Genomic DNA, 16180 nt, shown 5'->3' on the forward strand with positions numbered 1-16180 from the left:
ATCAGTCTATTTAGATTTTTCAGTTCTTCATGATTCAATCTAGGAAGGTTATATATTTCTAAGAACTTGTCCATTTTTTCTAGGCTATTGAATTTGGTGGCATATAGTCTTTCATAGTATTCTTGTATGATCCTTTGTATTTCTGTAGTATCTGTTGTAAGTTCTTTCATTTCTGATTTTGTTTATTTGTGTCTTTTCTCTTTTTTCCATAGTGAGTCTAGCCAGGAGGTTGTCAATTTTATTAATCTCTTCAAAGAACCAGCTTTTTAATGCATTAATTGTTTTCTATTTTCTTTTTGTTCTCTATTTCATTTAATTCTGCTCTAATTTTTATTATGTTCTTCCTTCTGCTGACTTTGGGCTTTGTTTGTTCTTCTTTTCCTAGTTCTTTAAGATGTAATGTTAGGTTATTTGGGATTCTTCTTGTTTCTTCAGATAAGCCTGTAATAATATAAATTTTCCTCTTATTACCATGTTGGCTGCATCCCCGAAATTTTGAAATGTGTTTTCATTCTCACTTGTATCTATGTATCTTTTGATCTCTGCTTTTATTTCTTCTTTGATCTAGTTGTTCTTTAGTAGCATGTTGTTTAATCTCCACATATTTGTAGTTTTTTCCTGCGTTTTGCAGTTGATCTCCAATTTCTAAACATTGTGGTCAGAGAATATGTTTGGTATGATTTCAATTCTTAAATTTGTTGAGGGTAGTTCTGTATCCCAATATATGGTCTATCCTTGAGAATATTCCATGAACACTAGAGAAGAATATATAATCTGGTGTTCTGGGATGAAAGGCTCTATAAATGTTGATTATGTCCATTTGGTTTAATGTTTCATTTAAGGCTGATATTTCCTTACTGATTTTCTGTTTGGGTGATCTATCCATAGCTGTCAATGGGGTATTTAGGTTCCCTGCTAACATAATTGTGTTTTGTTAGTTTCTCCCTTTAGTTCTGTTAGTAGTTGCTTTATATAGTTTGGTGCTCCCTGATTGGGAGCATATATATTGATAAGTGTTATGTCTTCTTGATGTATTATTCCCTTTATCACTATGAAATGTCCATCATTGTGTCTTGTTACCTTTTTTATTTTGAAGTCTATTACATCAGATACCGTGTTTCCCCGAAAACAAGACCTAGCCGGACCATCAGCTCGATTAGACCCTTATGTTAATTTTTTACTCCAAAAGACGCATTTGAGCTGATGGTCCGGCTAGGTCTTATTTTCGGGGAAACATGGTATAAGTATGGCTATAGCTGGTTTTCTCTGGATGCCATTTGCTTGGAGTATCGTTTTCTACCTTTTCAAAATATAGACTTTGAGTTTATATTTGTCCTTGCAACTGAGATGTGTCTCTTGAAGGTAGCATATGGTTGAGGTTTGTTTTCTTGATCCAATCTGCTACTCTGTGGCTTTTTATTGGTGAGTTCCATCCATTTACATTTAGGGTGATTATTGAGATATGAGGATTTCCTATAGCTATTTTACCTTTTATTTTCTGGTAGCTCAGTTTCTCCATTTTTTCTTTGCATTTGTATTTCTGTCTGTTATTTTTGTTTGGTGGTATTCTGTGGTTGTTTTCCTCTTTTTTATGTTATGTATCTCAGTTCCGGATTTTTTTTTGAGTGGTTACCATTAACCATATGATCTCACTTATATGTGGAATCTAAAGAACAGGATACATGAGCAAACTAAACAGAAATAGTCTCAGAGATATAGAGAAAAAAACTGATGGTTGCTAGATGGTAGGGGGGTGGGGATGAGGGAGAAGGTGAGGGGATTAGAAAGCACAAATTGGTAGTCAACATATTGCCACGGACATACAAAGGCAGTTTGGGAAGTATAATCAATAATATTGTAAAGATTTTGTAGTGTATCAGATGGACACTTGTCTTATTAGAGATGGTGTAGATGCCTGATCATTGCGCTGTATACCTGAAGCTGAAGCTGAATAATATTGAATGTCAACTGTAATTATATATATATATATATATATATATATATATATATATATATACACACACACACACATATATGTCATAGGATGTGGAGTACAGCATAGGGAATAGAGTCAATGGAATTGTAACAGCTATATACGATGTCAGATGGGTAGTAGATTGGGGGAGGGACTTATCACTTTTTGAGGGGAGTAGATGTTTAACTATTACATTGTTTTGTATACCCGAAACTAATAAAAAAAAGTTTATGTAAAAGAAAGTTTCATATATACAGTAATCCCTTTTCTTCTGCATGCATCTTATCTCCATTCCCTTTTGCAAATTCAGACCTTCACCCCCTCCCCTTTTATGTTTTGTTGTCACAAATTACCTTTATTTGTCACAAATTATCTTCATTTCTTAGTTTCAGTAGCTTTTGTCTTCTTCTCTTTTTTTTTTTATGATTTTAACTCCTTTAACTTTTATGTTATATTTAAGTATATGATACCCTATTCTAAAGAGGGGTTGCCACTTCCTGCTTCTGTCTGTCTGTGAGTCTGATTCATAGTTTGATATCCTTTTGTCTTTTTGTTTCAGGTAGAATAATCCTCTTCATTATTTTCTGTAGTGCAGGCCTTGTGGTGGAAAATTACCTTGGCTTCTATATGTCTGGAAACATCTTTATTACTTTTATATCTAAAGGATAACTTTGCTGGATACATTATTCTTGGCTGGTAATTTTTCTCTTTTAATAGTTTAAATATTTGATTCCACTCCCTCCTAGCTTTTAGAGTTTCTGATGAAAAATCTGATGATAATCTACTGGGCTTTCCTTTATAGGTTACTGTCTTCTTTTCCCTGGCTGCCTTGAGAATTCTTTCTTTGTCATTAATTTTTGACAGTTTTAGTATAATGTGCCTCAGAGAAGACCTTTTTGGATCGAGATAATTAGGTGTTCTGTTTGCTTTTTGGGTTTGAAGGTCCAGTTCTTTCCATAGGTTTTGGAGGTTCTTGTTGACTATTTGTTTGAATAGGCTCTGTTCTCCTCTTGCTCTTTTATCCTTCTGGTATACCCATTATTATTATATTGCTTTTTCTGATGAGGTCAGATAGTTCTTGTAGAATTCTTTTATTTTTTTAACTCTCGAGTCTCTCTTCTTCCATCTGCATCATTTCCAGATGCCTATTTTTGATATCACTAATTCTTTCCTCCATCTGGTCAGCTCTATTTCCTAAGTTCACTATTTCATTCTTCATCTTTTATTGAGTTCTTCAGTTCCAGAATTTCTATTTGGTTCTTTTTAAAAATTTAAATCTCTTTGGTAAAATATTCATTTTGTTCATTGATTTTATTTCTGAATTCATTAAATTGCCTATTTGAGTTTTCTTGAGTCTTGTTGCATTTTTTTTTTTTTTTCAGAACTGAAATCTTGAATTCTCTGTCATTTAAGTCACATATTTCCATGTTTAAGTTTATTTTCTGGAGATTTTTAATTTTTTTTTTCTGAGCTGCCTTGTTACCTTGGTTGTTCATTGCCTTTGTGGATCATTTCTCTGCCTTGGCATCTATTGGAATGAGCTCTGGAGCAGGTTGATAAGAAGTCTTTCTTTTGTTTTTCAGTAGGTGGTGATGGAGCATTTTATTTTCTCTTGCACTGTTCTGACTTCTTGCAGTGGAAGATGCCTTATATTCCCTGGGGAGGTGGTTGTGTCCTTTGTGACTGTGTCGCCTAACTCTCAGGGCACTACCCCCATGGGAGAATATGGTAGGTGATGGGGTTCTGAGCCCCTGAAAGCCCAGTGCTGCACTGCCTGAGCTGTCCTACGTGCCACTACTGGGATCAACCAGGAAAAGTCAGGGTTGGGTGCGCTGGGAGAGCTGCTGGTGTGTTTGTGGTTTTATTCAACTCCCAGCAATGGCAACTGCCAGACTTCAGCTGCCTGGCCTCTGTGTCTCCACCTTTGTCACTAGGATTAGCCACAGTGTGTGTCTGCTGCTCAGGAACTGTCTCTCCTTTTTCAGGGCTGTAGGTATTCTGCTCTTTAACCTGACACTCACCGCTGTAGTTATTTCTGGGGCTTCACGCTAGCTCTGGGAGAGCGTGGGCAGGTGAGCTCTGGGAGGTTAAGAGGAGGCAGCCAGGCTCTGTGGCTTTGTTCTCTGCCTGGCAGGAAGGGCTGCTACACCACAACTATTGCACTTCTGTGTTTGGTCTCTGCCCTGATTGCTAGGTTCAGCCATATTATATGCTGATCACTCAGGCAGGAATGTTTGGGACCACAGAGAGTGCGCCTGCAGCCTGAGTCCTCCTTTCTCCCAGGACCACAGTGAGCTCCAGTCAGCGTCTGTGGCACCCGTCTCTGCTCTCATCTCTTCTCTCTTTCCCTGTTCATCCCTAGTCACCCAACTTCAGATGTTCCTATGTGCAGATCTTTCAGACGAGTTTGTGTGTTGCACAGGGAATCCTTTGTTGAATTATAGCTGTTCAGCTTGTTGTAACTTCAAGGGGAGAGATCAAGAGGGACCCTTCACACTGCAATGTTTCTCATCTAATCCATTGCAATCTTATTGGCCCATCATCATGTATGCAGTCTGTGGTTGGCTGAAACATTATGTAATGCGTCGCTGTATGTGTAAATAACTGAGGATTTCACACTATGGAAGACTTCCTGGTTTATGAAGAGTTTTTTAAAAAAATGTTTATGCTATGTTAATTTAAAAAGCAAGATGTAACATTTCATATCATTATGACCTCAACTCTATAAAATACACATTATTAAAAAGATTAGGAGCTAATATACCTCTGGGTGGTGAAATTATACGTATTTTTCCCAACTATTTATAACTTCCTGTACCTTCCAGTTTTTTATGAGTAAATATTGATAAGAAAAAATTAAAACTAAAAATATCTTGTCTTAAATAACATGCCATCTTGTTGAGTAATTGCCTGCAATACCTGCTCATGAAATGTTAGTTGATGAAAATAATTTAGGGTGGACCATGGTGCTTCTAACTGAAGCTCTAAAAAATTGTTTTGTTTCATGATACTACTTTAAATACTAGTGTTGGATTTTTCTCTAATTTAGTATTACTATTCCTTATCCTTCAGTTTGAAGGTAACAACCTACACCAGCTGGTTCTGAAGATTTGTCAAGCACATTTTGTCCCAGTGTCTCCAAGTTTTTCCCATGATCTACAGTCTTTGATATCTCAGCTCTTTCAAGTATCTCCCCGAGATCGGCCATCTATTAATTCTATTTTGAAAAGGCCTTTTTTAGAGAATTTTATTGCCAAGTACTTGACTCCTGAGGTGAGTTTTGAGGTTATTCTGCCTGGATTTTGACAGAGATTTTGGTAGGCAGGTCATTGACTCATGTTCAATTTTAGGTCATTCAGGAAGAATTTAATCACAACCTCGTATGTCGAGCAAGATCATCAGTTTCTCAACCTGCTGGGAAGGTGGCCCAAGGTACGAATGATTTAACTATGCAATCAAAAAGCATTTATTACCTGTGTGTCACATGGTGAGTCATAATATATGGCTGACAACATTAGCAGGGAAATGTCACCAAATATATTGAACATGGACATTTAAAAAATATGAGCAATATAAGCAAGAGGAAAATTATCTTGTCCAGTGGTGACTGCTGGGTGTGCCTATATATCTACTTCATGTATGACCTGGAAGAAGCATCTTCTCTCTGCTTATTAGTCAGGAAAACTTCATGAAGCAGTAAATTTGCTAAAGAAGAGATGTTTGAAGATGTAGAATCCAAACTTTTGTGTAGGTAAGGGATCAAGAGTAAGAAAAGGTTCACAGACAGACCTGATGATGAGATGAAGCTTTTTTTTTTTTTTTTTTTTAATAAAGAGGATAGACTGGTGATTAAGAATTCTCTCAGAAAGGCCCATTGGAGCTTAAGGTAGGATTTTGGACCTAATCAGTAACAGTAGAAGGACTGTTATTATGTGACCTCCCAAAGAAAGCACGTGATACTTTATGATAATTATAAGTAGAGAAAATTTTAATGTCAGGAATCAGCTGATGAAGTGATGAAGTGTGTGTGTGTGTGTGTGTGTGTGTGTGTGTGTGAGAGAGAGAGAGAGAGAGAGAGAGAGAGAGAGAGAGAGAGAGAGAGAGATTAAAGAAAATTACTAATTCAGTTATGTTGTGAAATTAAGAGGAGCAGGGTTGAGCCAAAATCAAATGTCTGAACTTAAAGGATAAGGAGAAGTAGAAAATGTCTCCAAGGAATCAGTGATAGGGAAATAATATCCACTGTGGTACAGAAACTAAAATTGAGGAAAGTTTTGGAGGCAAAATGAACGAATGAGCCCCGTTACCATGTTCAATTTGATTTGACACTGTTATGTGTTGGTTTAGGTTTAGAATGTTTAGAAAGTAAATAAGTAAAGGATGAGAGAAAGTACATTGTAAACACTTCTAATACAGGAAAGATAGGAAAACAAGAACAGATTTTGATGGCAACAAACATTTTAAAAGACTTACTAAATGACGAGGTGTCATAAAAAACTATGGTGAATGTTTAAATAAAAAAAATTATTTAAATTTAAAAAATTACAGTAAAAGACACATTACCATTAATCCCCCTCAAAATACTCCCCCTCACTTTGAACACACTTATGCCATCATTCTTGCCACTTTCTGAAGTAGTTCTGGAAGTCCTCTTTTGTGAGTATCTTTAGTTGCGCTGTCATGGCTGCTTCAATGTCCTGAATTGATTCAAAATGTTTACCTTTCATGGTCATTTTGCCTTTGGGGAAGAGCCAGAAGTCGCACAGTGCCAGATCTGGTGAATAAGGTGGATGAGGACACACCATAATGTTTTTATTTGACAGAAATTGCCACACCAGAAGTGATGTGTGACACAAAATTTCATTTAATGCATTGTTCATGATCCATGATTTATGGCACACTTTACCATTATTACTATTTTTTTGGTGGAAAGAAAAGCAGGTTTATTCAGAATGCTGACATTCTGGGAAAATGGTGGACTCTTGTCCAAATGTTAGGGGAGTCTGGATTCTTCTTGACACAGTGAAGAAACAAAGGTCACCAAGCTGATTAATATGCAAGCAGCGTTTATTAGCGATACATTCTCAGGGAAGAGAACAGGCCTAGCCAAGGTTGGAGAGAGAGACCTAAGCCTCTGGTGTTAGTGATATGTGCTCAGGGAAGAGAACAGGCCTCGTTGATGTAGGGGAGAAGGGAGAGAGAGGGAGGGGAAGAGAGCGAGGGCAAGAGAGCTCAAGTGTCAGAGAGAGAGCTGGCACAAAAAAAGCTATGGCGCACTTTAAAACCCACCGTCTCTCAACCCTAGCTCACACCCGACTGACTGACTTCACTAAACAAGTTGAAACTTGTCTTCACTAAACAAGTTGAAACTTATCATACACTGTTACTAAGGTTGGATGAGCTGTTCCTATATTGAAGATTCCTGCCTTTCTGTTGGATGGCACTCAGCACCCGCATTCACTGTATTTTTGATCGCACCACATACATTACAAACAACAATGTGACATGAATGGTGTGGCCTGATAATCCAAGCTCTGATGACTACTTTTAATTACTTGTGCCATTATCTTTTGCATATTGTTTCTGTAAATGTTAACATTAATTCTTAATATTTTTTTAAGTAGTATTATATCTAAAGGAATCCTGGAAAAAATAGTTTTCTCCGTTCAAAGAAAAGGCATAATAATTTTCCATCAGTACTTCTGTCACTGGGAATAAATGTCTCTGGGTAAACTTACTGTGCTATGAAATATCTTTTATGTTTATACCCTCACAAGCATCAATATTAAAGATGTGGAAATTTTTAAAAATTGAACTTATTTTATTTTGGTGAAATAAGATTCTGAAACACAGAAAGTGCGATTCCAGGGGAAGTGTGTCCCAAGATCAAGGATATCAGTGCCAATTAAAAGGAAGGATATAGTGTATAGAAATGAATGGAGACCACCAGTTGGAGCCCAGAAGCCATCTGTAAGTCGTACTAAACCATTCTGGTTTTTTAGCAGATAGTATATTCTATAAGCTTACTTGCACATATTCAAGAGGTACAAGGTCATTACTTTGGAATCCACCAGTTTTGAACTTCTAATAACGTATTTCTGTAATGAGCATTAGACTGGTAATACACCTGACAACTTCTAGTTGTTATTTTTTTTAAAACAATGCTATATTGTCTTACAAGTATTGTATACATTAGTTTTAGTTTCCTTTTTATAACTAGAATTCTTTTAATTTCTTTAAATAAATAGAGTTTTCCTATATAAGACAAATGAGTAGCGTAGTGGCAAAAAACATGCATTTCGTACTCTTAATTCTGACATGTTATATATAATTGAGGGATTTTTTAAAATTATATAATCATTGATCTTTTCCTAGAGATTCTTTATGCTTAGTGATTTGAAGCCACTTCAGCAGAGTGTTGAATCTTTTAGTTCATGCTAGTGAAATGCTTCTGGTAAATAAATAATAAAATGGTTATTATTTCTTAATTGAAGAAGTGTATTTTTAAAGAAGGCTCGTGGTATAATTAGAGGACCATTTAGAAGTACATTTACTAAGTGTTTACTTGCTATATAGACATTTTAGGTAATGTGTTAATGTATAAATAGATTTTTTTTAAACTATTAAATTACCACTCTTCATTTGCTAGAAGGTGGTTTAACTTTATGAAAGAAATTTTAAAAGTATGTTGTGATTTAGAATATTCTGTGGCAGGCCTGTAGGAGAGAAAAAATATCTAAAAGATATTAAGTTAGGAGATTAAATTGGCATTTTTCTAATCCTTTGCAAGCTTCTGCTAATACAATGAAATGAATGCGTCTCCACAGGAACCATCTCTGATTCTGTTACCATTTGGGATTTTAGAGAAAATCCTAAAGAAGCTGTTTATTTCCTTCCAACATTTTTCTTTATTTCCAACCATTTTTCAACCTTCTTTTGGGTTGAATATAGGTAAAATTATAAAACTAAGAAAACTACTTCATACTTTAAATATTTAAAATATAAATACATAATTTATGTTTAGATTAATAAATCAAATTTTGTATGTTTAATATTTAAATAGAAATATGAGAGTACCTTTTTATAAGTTGAAGATAGTCAAATATCTATAACTCTGGTTCAATCTAATACATATTTATACATATAAATATAAAATTAATATATAAAATATTAAAAATACATGAAAAAAACCACATAGCATTAAAAAGAAAAAAATATAGTATGTTACTTTTTACAGTGAGGAAATTTGTTTGGTTTCCAACTGCCAGGTCTAGGTCTTCCCAATAGTTTGACCTTCTTTTTCTCTTTTGTTACCAGCTGTTGAGTAGGCAGAATTGTTCTGATTAATGTTAAATTGACCCTACTTTGCCATTTAGCAACAAGGTGTTGACTGGTTTTCATGTGTTAATTTGGTCTGATTCTCGTCTTCTACCTCATTGGTGTCTACTGAACTCTAAGATAAACATTTGTGTCTGGTTCTCCTCCTCTCATTCTGTTCTGGTTGGGAAGGGTGGTGAGGTATAATGTGGGATGGCAACGTGTCTGTTACAGCTGTTACATGACTTTCCTTGTGTTTACTGGGGAAGAATGACTAAATAACTCATAATTTTGTTTTCTTCAACTCGTGACATTTTGTCTTTAGTCAATTTATTTGAACTTAAAATGTTGCAAATCCCCAAATTTGTGAGTTGCACAACAACATTTATTCTTCCATAAAGTACAGAAAGGTGTAAATAAGTTTATGAAAAACAGAAAATGAAAATACTGAGTTTAGTTTCAGATCTTGGATGGGCTAGGTGTACTCCCTAGCTAAGTATTTTTGATGTACTAGCCATGAAGTATGCATAATTCATACCACACCCTAGCAAAATTATAAACTACCATATTGCAGACTTCTAAAATCTTTTTCAATTCTAGGATTTGGGGATTCTAAGATTATTTTAATCTAAAAACAATTCTAGAGCAAAAACAACAAAAATATACCTTCAGTGCCTTGTCTTAGCTACAGTCACTATCAAACCGTCAATCATTATAGATTTGTATTATGTATTTTTAAAAATCTTCTCTCTTCTTTTTAATCCCAGATAAAAATGGTAGAAAGGCCCAAACCTGCTGCAGTGTGTGGCCATTATGATTATTACTATGCTCAACTTGACATGTTGAGGAAGAGAGCCCACGAACCAAGTTACCATTGTTTCCCTCAAAAAGATACTGGAATTGAGGAAGAAAGCCACAGCCCATCACCAGGTCAATGGTAACATGACAGTCTAACTGAAACTTTGTTCCTCTGAAAACATCTTGATATATCAATATTCTTTACTCTGCAATCCTTCCAAATTCTCCTAAAATAATCTAAGAACTTCCAAACTCTTCATTTTATATACCGTGTTTCCCCGAAAATAAGACCTAACCTAACCATCAGCTCTAAAGCGCCTTTTGGAGCAAAAATTAATATAAGACTCAGTATTATATTATATTACATTATATTAGACCGGGTCTTATAGTATAGTAAAATAAGACCGGGTCTTATATTAATTTTTGCTCTAAAAGACGCATTAGAGCTGGTGGTCAGGCTAGGTCTTATTTTCAGGGGAACATGGTACTTAATTCATAGTTCCCTTGACCCATTTTCTTTTTTAAATTTTTATTAAAAATTTTTAATTTTTTAATTACAGTTGACATACAATATTATATTAGTTTCAGATGTACAACGTAGTGATTACACATTTATATAATTTATGAAGTTATACCCCAGTAATCCCTTGACCCTTTTTCATCTCAAATCTGATGTAGTTTATCTTCTTACTCATACAGTCGTTTAACTATGGGCACAGATTCATACTCTTGAATTTTTAATGTTTTTTTCCTTTCTTCAAGTAAATTTCTCATGAAAGTTGTTGTATATTTATCACTTTTTCCAAGAGGTTATTCATATTCATCAATAATAATTAAATTATAATCAAATTATAATTTGAGACATATTGAAAGTGAAATATATTTCATTCAACGTTTATATTCTTGGGAATTTTCAGAATATGGATGTATTAGAAAGAAAATACTTAAACTGCTTTTATGGCAGACTTTCAAAAAATTTACTCCATAACAAATTTCTGCATATCTACAATATTTTCTGTTATTTATTTCACACCAATGTCAGTGTTCCTGCATTCAGAATAATTGACATCCATCCATAGGCTTGAAGACCTAAGTCTGAGAGTCATTTTTAAATAGTGGTTTTGCCATCACATTTTTTTCTTTCAGGGTTGGGAATTTGCTAACTTTTGGTGACTTACTTATTGTTGAAATTTTGGATAAATAATGAAAAATACAAGAGACTATGTGATGGTGAGCCCATCAGATAGCTAATGAAAACATTAGCTATGGGAAGAATAGACACTTTATTTTTAAAGATATTGGGTGCCATTATACTTTCATCCATCTTCATAACACATTTTTAATGACTTCCATGACCATCCAAAGTTACCATGTTTCCCCGAAAATAAGACCTAGCTGGACAATCAACTCTAATGTGTCTTTTGGAGCAAAAATTAATGTAAGACCGGGTGTTATATAACAAAACCGTGTCTATGTAATATAATACAGGGTCTTATATTAATTTTTTGCTCTAAATGATGCATTAGAGCTAATTGTCTGGCTAGGTCTTACTTTCGGGGAAACAGGGTATGTGTTCCACTAGTTCAAATTATAATGTTCATATAAGATTCTACTAATGAGTGATATATATTTTGCATAGGTGAAGCCACAAAACTCCCTTGCCTGTTCTCAGTCACTGGGAAAATGTCTCCCACTCTTTGTCTAGATATGAGAGCTGTCAAACTATCAATTATTTTCATTATTTATGATTTTATCCCCCAAACTCTCACATAACATGGTAGAAAAGCCCTTCTGTTTCCTGTATGCTGCCCATCACAGTCCTCATCCTACTGTATCCCAGGATGCCCTTCTGATGACTTGACCAGTAACCCCCTCCTCATTGTTCTTGTAGGCCCACACCCCCCGCTTTCCTTTCTATCTGAGCTCAGGTTACATGGGAATCCAGTCTTGATATACCTGTCTGGAGGAAGAGGAATCTGTGTAGAGTTGGGATGTGTGTGTGTGTGTGTGTGTGACAGAGACAAACAGAGATACAGAATGTATTTTGGAAAGCCCCTGTGTGACTGAATAGTTTTTCTCATGGAGATATTGTTATACACGCCACTTAGGTTTCTGAGAGAGGTGAGTGCTACACGTTAGCCCCATTTGATTCCAGCACTATTTGTGTCAGACACTGGCCAGGCACCTGCACACACCTAATCTCGTCTCATCTTCATTATCAATCCCTATGAGATAGCATTGTGCTCGTTTTATATATGAGGAACTAAGGCCCAGAGACCTTAACTAGCTGCCTGTTCCGTCCCATTTCTGAACGACTGACTTATTAATTTGACTCTTCATAAACTGCGGACTGCTCATCATGATGTTCCTGAAGAAGTTATTTCTGAAATGATAGTCCTGCCTTTCCAAACAACTTGGTCATATGCTCGTAGGTCATACTATTATCTGAAATGTGGTAGTTTTCATTTAACAATTAGTAATGACAGGAATTCTTAGCAGGAAATTCTGCAAAAAAGATAAACATATAGAACATAGGTATAAACCTGAAAATGGTTTGACCAGAATTGTGCTGGAAAAACACCTTAAACATTGTGATTCAGCTAAAGCCTCATTTTTTTATTCATAAAGCATTTATATGCCAGCATGAGGGGTAGAAGTAAAGTGATGGGATACCATCCTACTCTTGCTGAGCTCAGAGTGTAGTGCAGGAAACAGACTAGCAACCATCAGTCAAGTCAGGGTTGTCAAGACTGTGGATTAGATACCTGCACAGGGCATGAGAAGATCCTAATATGGGTTTGTTTTTTTCCCTGCAACGTATTGTGGACTCTGAAAGGACTGATCCAGCCCTGAAGAAAAATCACTGGATCAAAGTTTTTCTGTTTTATTTTCTTCTGTATCCCCAATTATCACGATTCTCTTTATCTCCCTTCCTTCTTGATTCTAAAGATCTTCTTTCCCAATGTACACACTCTGAAACTTTGAACTACTTCTTGAACTCAGAACTTCATGTCACAGGTGAATTGTGACTCTTATTACTAACCTGAAAATCCGCGGGTGAAATCGATGTCTAAGACTGGTTAAAATTTCTACTCAAGCTGAGCATTTTCATTTCCTAAGGCCTGCTGAATACCTTCAGAGGAAATTAGAAGCGCAACAGTATAAGTTAAAAGTGGAAAAGCAATTGGTGAGTAAAATATGAGAGGCAATTGGGAATTTCCTAATCGTGTCTGTTCACAAATATTCATGGATCCATAAGGCAAAGTTCATTCCACATTGAAGATCAAGTCTCCCCTCCACCTTAGTTTTTTAATAGCTTAAAGAAGAGTAATTGGAATAGACTTGAACCAGGGTCTGGGAAGATTGGCTTGTCTTTGCTGGCTCTAACACTTGCTGTGTGATCTTAGGCAGGTCATGCAACCTCTCTGAGACTCAGTTTCCTTTTCTATAAATGATAGTTTTGGAGTCGATGAGTTCCCCTTCACTGCTACAATTCTTTGATTCTATTTTATTAGAATTCTACACATTTTTAAAAAGGGAGTACTGTATTTTATTTGAAATAAAAGTTAACCTTTACCATTAAGTATAGTGTCAAAATTTAGGGGCTGAGGGAGACTGGGTATGCATCCTGTTTGTATTGCTCTTATTTTGAATTGCTAAATAGCTCCAGTTCTATTTCCCTAATCTAATCTCATGCTTCAGGGGTTGCTAAACTTTTACTGAATTTTTAATTTAACAGTTAATTTGCCAGTTCAGAAAATGAATCTAGGTATTTCATATGGTAGCATTGTTTTAGATAAATAACACAAATAGTTTTATTAATTTTCTGTAATTTTTAAGTATTTCATGCTTAAGAAAATTCTACTGTTCACTACAAGAGACTCCTAAATACTGAGTTTGATTGGTGATGTAATTCTTATTAAAGAAAAAAGTCAAGGTCAAATCAGAATATGTTTCCAAAATGCAAGTATGTTTTACAAATTACTTCATTCACATAATAGGGTCTTCGTCCATCTTCTGCTGAGCCAAATCACAACAGAAGACAAGAACTAAGAAGTAACGGAGAAGAGCCTAGACGCCAGGAGCGGCTGTTCAAGAGAAACAAAATGAAGGAACAGGTTAAAAACAGTCTGATTCCAGGGCCACCCCTGTACTTAACTTATATCATTGTCTTTTGTATTGTAATAGCGTATTGCTTTTACTGTCTACAGTACATGCCTGTGAGAGCCTGTTGCACAAATACTTGTTTTGCACACTCCTGTGAAGCAGCATACTGGAGGTTTTAGGGGATACAGAGATATATATCTCACCTTCTCTGAGAATGCAGCAGAGCGAAGTTCATAAGGCTTTTGACCTTGGATTGAGAACGTAATTGCCATCATTAACAGTTTTGAAATTTGTATTCACTTCCTTAAACTACAACAAACTGAGTGGTTTAAAGCAACAGAAGTTTATTGTCTTACCGAAGTCGAAAATCACAGTGTTGGCATGGTGTCATGCAGGGTGTCATGCGGGGTCTCTGGTCTTGCTCCCCACATAAGAACGCAGGACATGGTGAGGCCAAAAAGGAACATCCATGGAGCCATAGATAGGGGAGTCATACCACTATAGTCTCTCTGGGAGCTGGGTTGGAGACACAGGAAGTAGGAGCCACACAATCCGCAATCCACACTCCACCGCTTACTAGCTCAGCCATCATCTTTTTGCTACCTTCCATTTGCTGCTAGCGTAGCCACAGCAGTTATATTAGTGGCCAATGGCTCACTGGTTACAGCTGACAGCCAACGAGCCACAGCTGATGGCGATCCAATCACAGGTTATGGCCATTTACTACCTGAGTGAGCACTTTTCCACATGAGGGCGAGACCCTGGAAACTGCACTCCTGACTCTGTCCCCACACTTCACCTCTACAGGGTCTCGCCTCACAATCTACACGACAAGCGTCTTCCGCAAGGGGCCCTGTGCGAGGAGCCTGGAGGTGAATGCAATATCCTGGACACAGCCAGGCTCTCTGGCACAGCCAGGGTTTCTCAGGGCACCACCAGTCCTTCTGGGCATAGCCAGACTTCCTGGACTTCTTAGGGTACCACCAGTCTCCCCGGACACAGCCAGGGCCTCCCAGGGCACTACCACTCTCTCTGGGCACAGCCAGACTTCCTGGACACAGCCAAGGCCTCTCAGGGCACTGCCACTCTTTCTGGGTACAGCCAGTCTTCCTGAGCACAGCCAGGGTTTCTCACATATTCTCGACGGCGGCCGGTTGGGACACAAAAGCAAACATCCGCCAGTTCCACTGCATGGTGGTATGTTCCCAAGCAAACAGTCAAGTGGTCCATTAAATTAGGGATGGAGCCCATTCCCCATAGTCCATAGTCATTCGCCAGGGCTGTGCGTTGGCCTCACAATGTGTTCCCTCTCCTCAGGGCAAGGGCTCCAAGTCCTCCCCAAACTGGGGTGAGGGACGACCTTGACCTCACCCGCATCTTCCACCGAGAACTCAGCAAGCGTTTCCTGCTGGGACTACAAGTCCTGTATCCAGGCTGCCTCAGCAAGCACTTCCCAGCCCACAGAGCCGCAACGACCTTCGCTTTCTCCGGCCTATGCTGGTTGGGGAACCATCCACATCTTTTCACCCCTCCATGGGGGTCCAGCTCTCAGGCAGCTGCTCCTCCTGGTCTTCCTGAGACTGAGTGTTCATGCGCATAAACTGCTCCACCGCCTTTCGGAGAGCTTTGGCCGGCACCATACGCTGCTCGCTGTACCATTTGTCGTGCGGGAGACCCTGTTTTGATGCAGGGTGTCATGCGGGGTCTCTGGTCCCGCTCCCCACATAAGAACGCAGGATATGGTGAGGCCAAAACGGAACACCCATGGAGCCATAGATAGAGGAGTCATACCACTATAGTCTCGCTGGCAGCTGGGTTGGAGAGACAAGAAGCAGGAGCCACATGATCCGCAGTCCACACTCGGCCGCTTGCTAGCTCAGCCACCATCTTCTTGCTAGCCTCCATTTTCTGCTAGCGTAGCCACAGCAGTTATATTAGTGGCCAATGGCTCACTGGTTACAGCTGACAGCCAACTAGCCAAAG

General features: G+C 37.5%; 1 protein-coding gene across 3 annotated transcripts in view; it reads left to right on the top strand.

Moving 5' to 3' along the window:
* The window catches only part of NEK5 (NIMA related kinase 5), a 78195-nt gene that overhangs the window by 27341 nt on the left and 34674 nt on the right, over positions 1 to 16180 (top strand). For all 3 annotated transcript variants that reach the window (XM_074329904.1, XM_074329905.1, XM_074329906.1), the window contains 6 exons: positions 5048 to 5248; positions 5326 to 5407; positions 7815 to 7945; positions 10060 to 10229; positions 13211 to 13277; positions 14092 to 14208. In XM_074329904.1, the coding sequence (XP_074186005.1) occupies positions 5048 to 5248; positions 5326 to 5407; positions 7815 to 7945; positions 10060 to 10229; positions 13211 to 13277; positions 14092 to 14208 (768 nt within the window). The remainder of the gene's footprint in view (positions 1 to 5047; positions 5249 to 5325; positions 5408 to 7814; positions 7946 to 10059; positions 10230 to 13210; positions 13278 to 14091; positions 14209 to 16180) is intronic.

Source organism: Rhinolophus sinicus, linkage group LG04, assembly GCF_036562045.2.
Source record: "Rhinolophus sinicus isolate RSC01 linkage group LG04, ASM3656204v1, whole genome shotgun sequence".
NCBI classification, from domain to species: domain Eukaryota; kingdom Metazoa; phylum Chordata; class Mammalia; order Chiroptera; family Rhinolophidae; genus Rhinolophus; species Rhinolophus sinicus.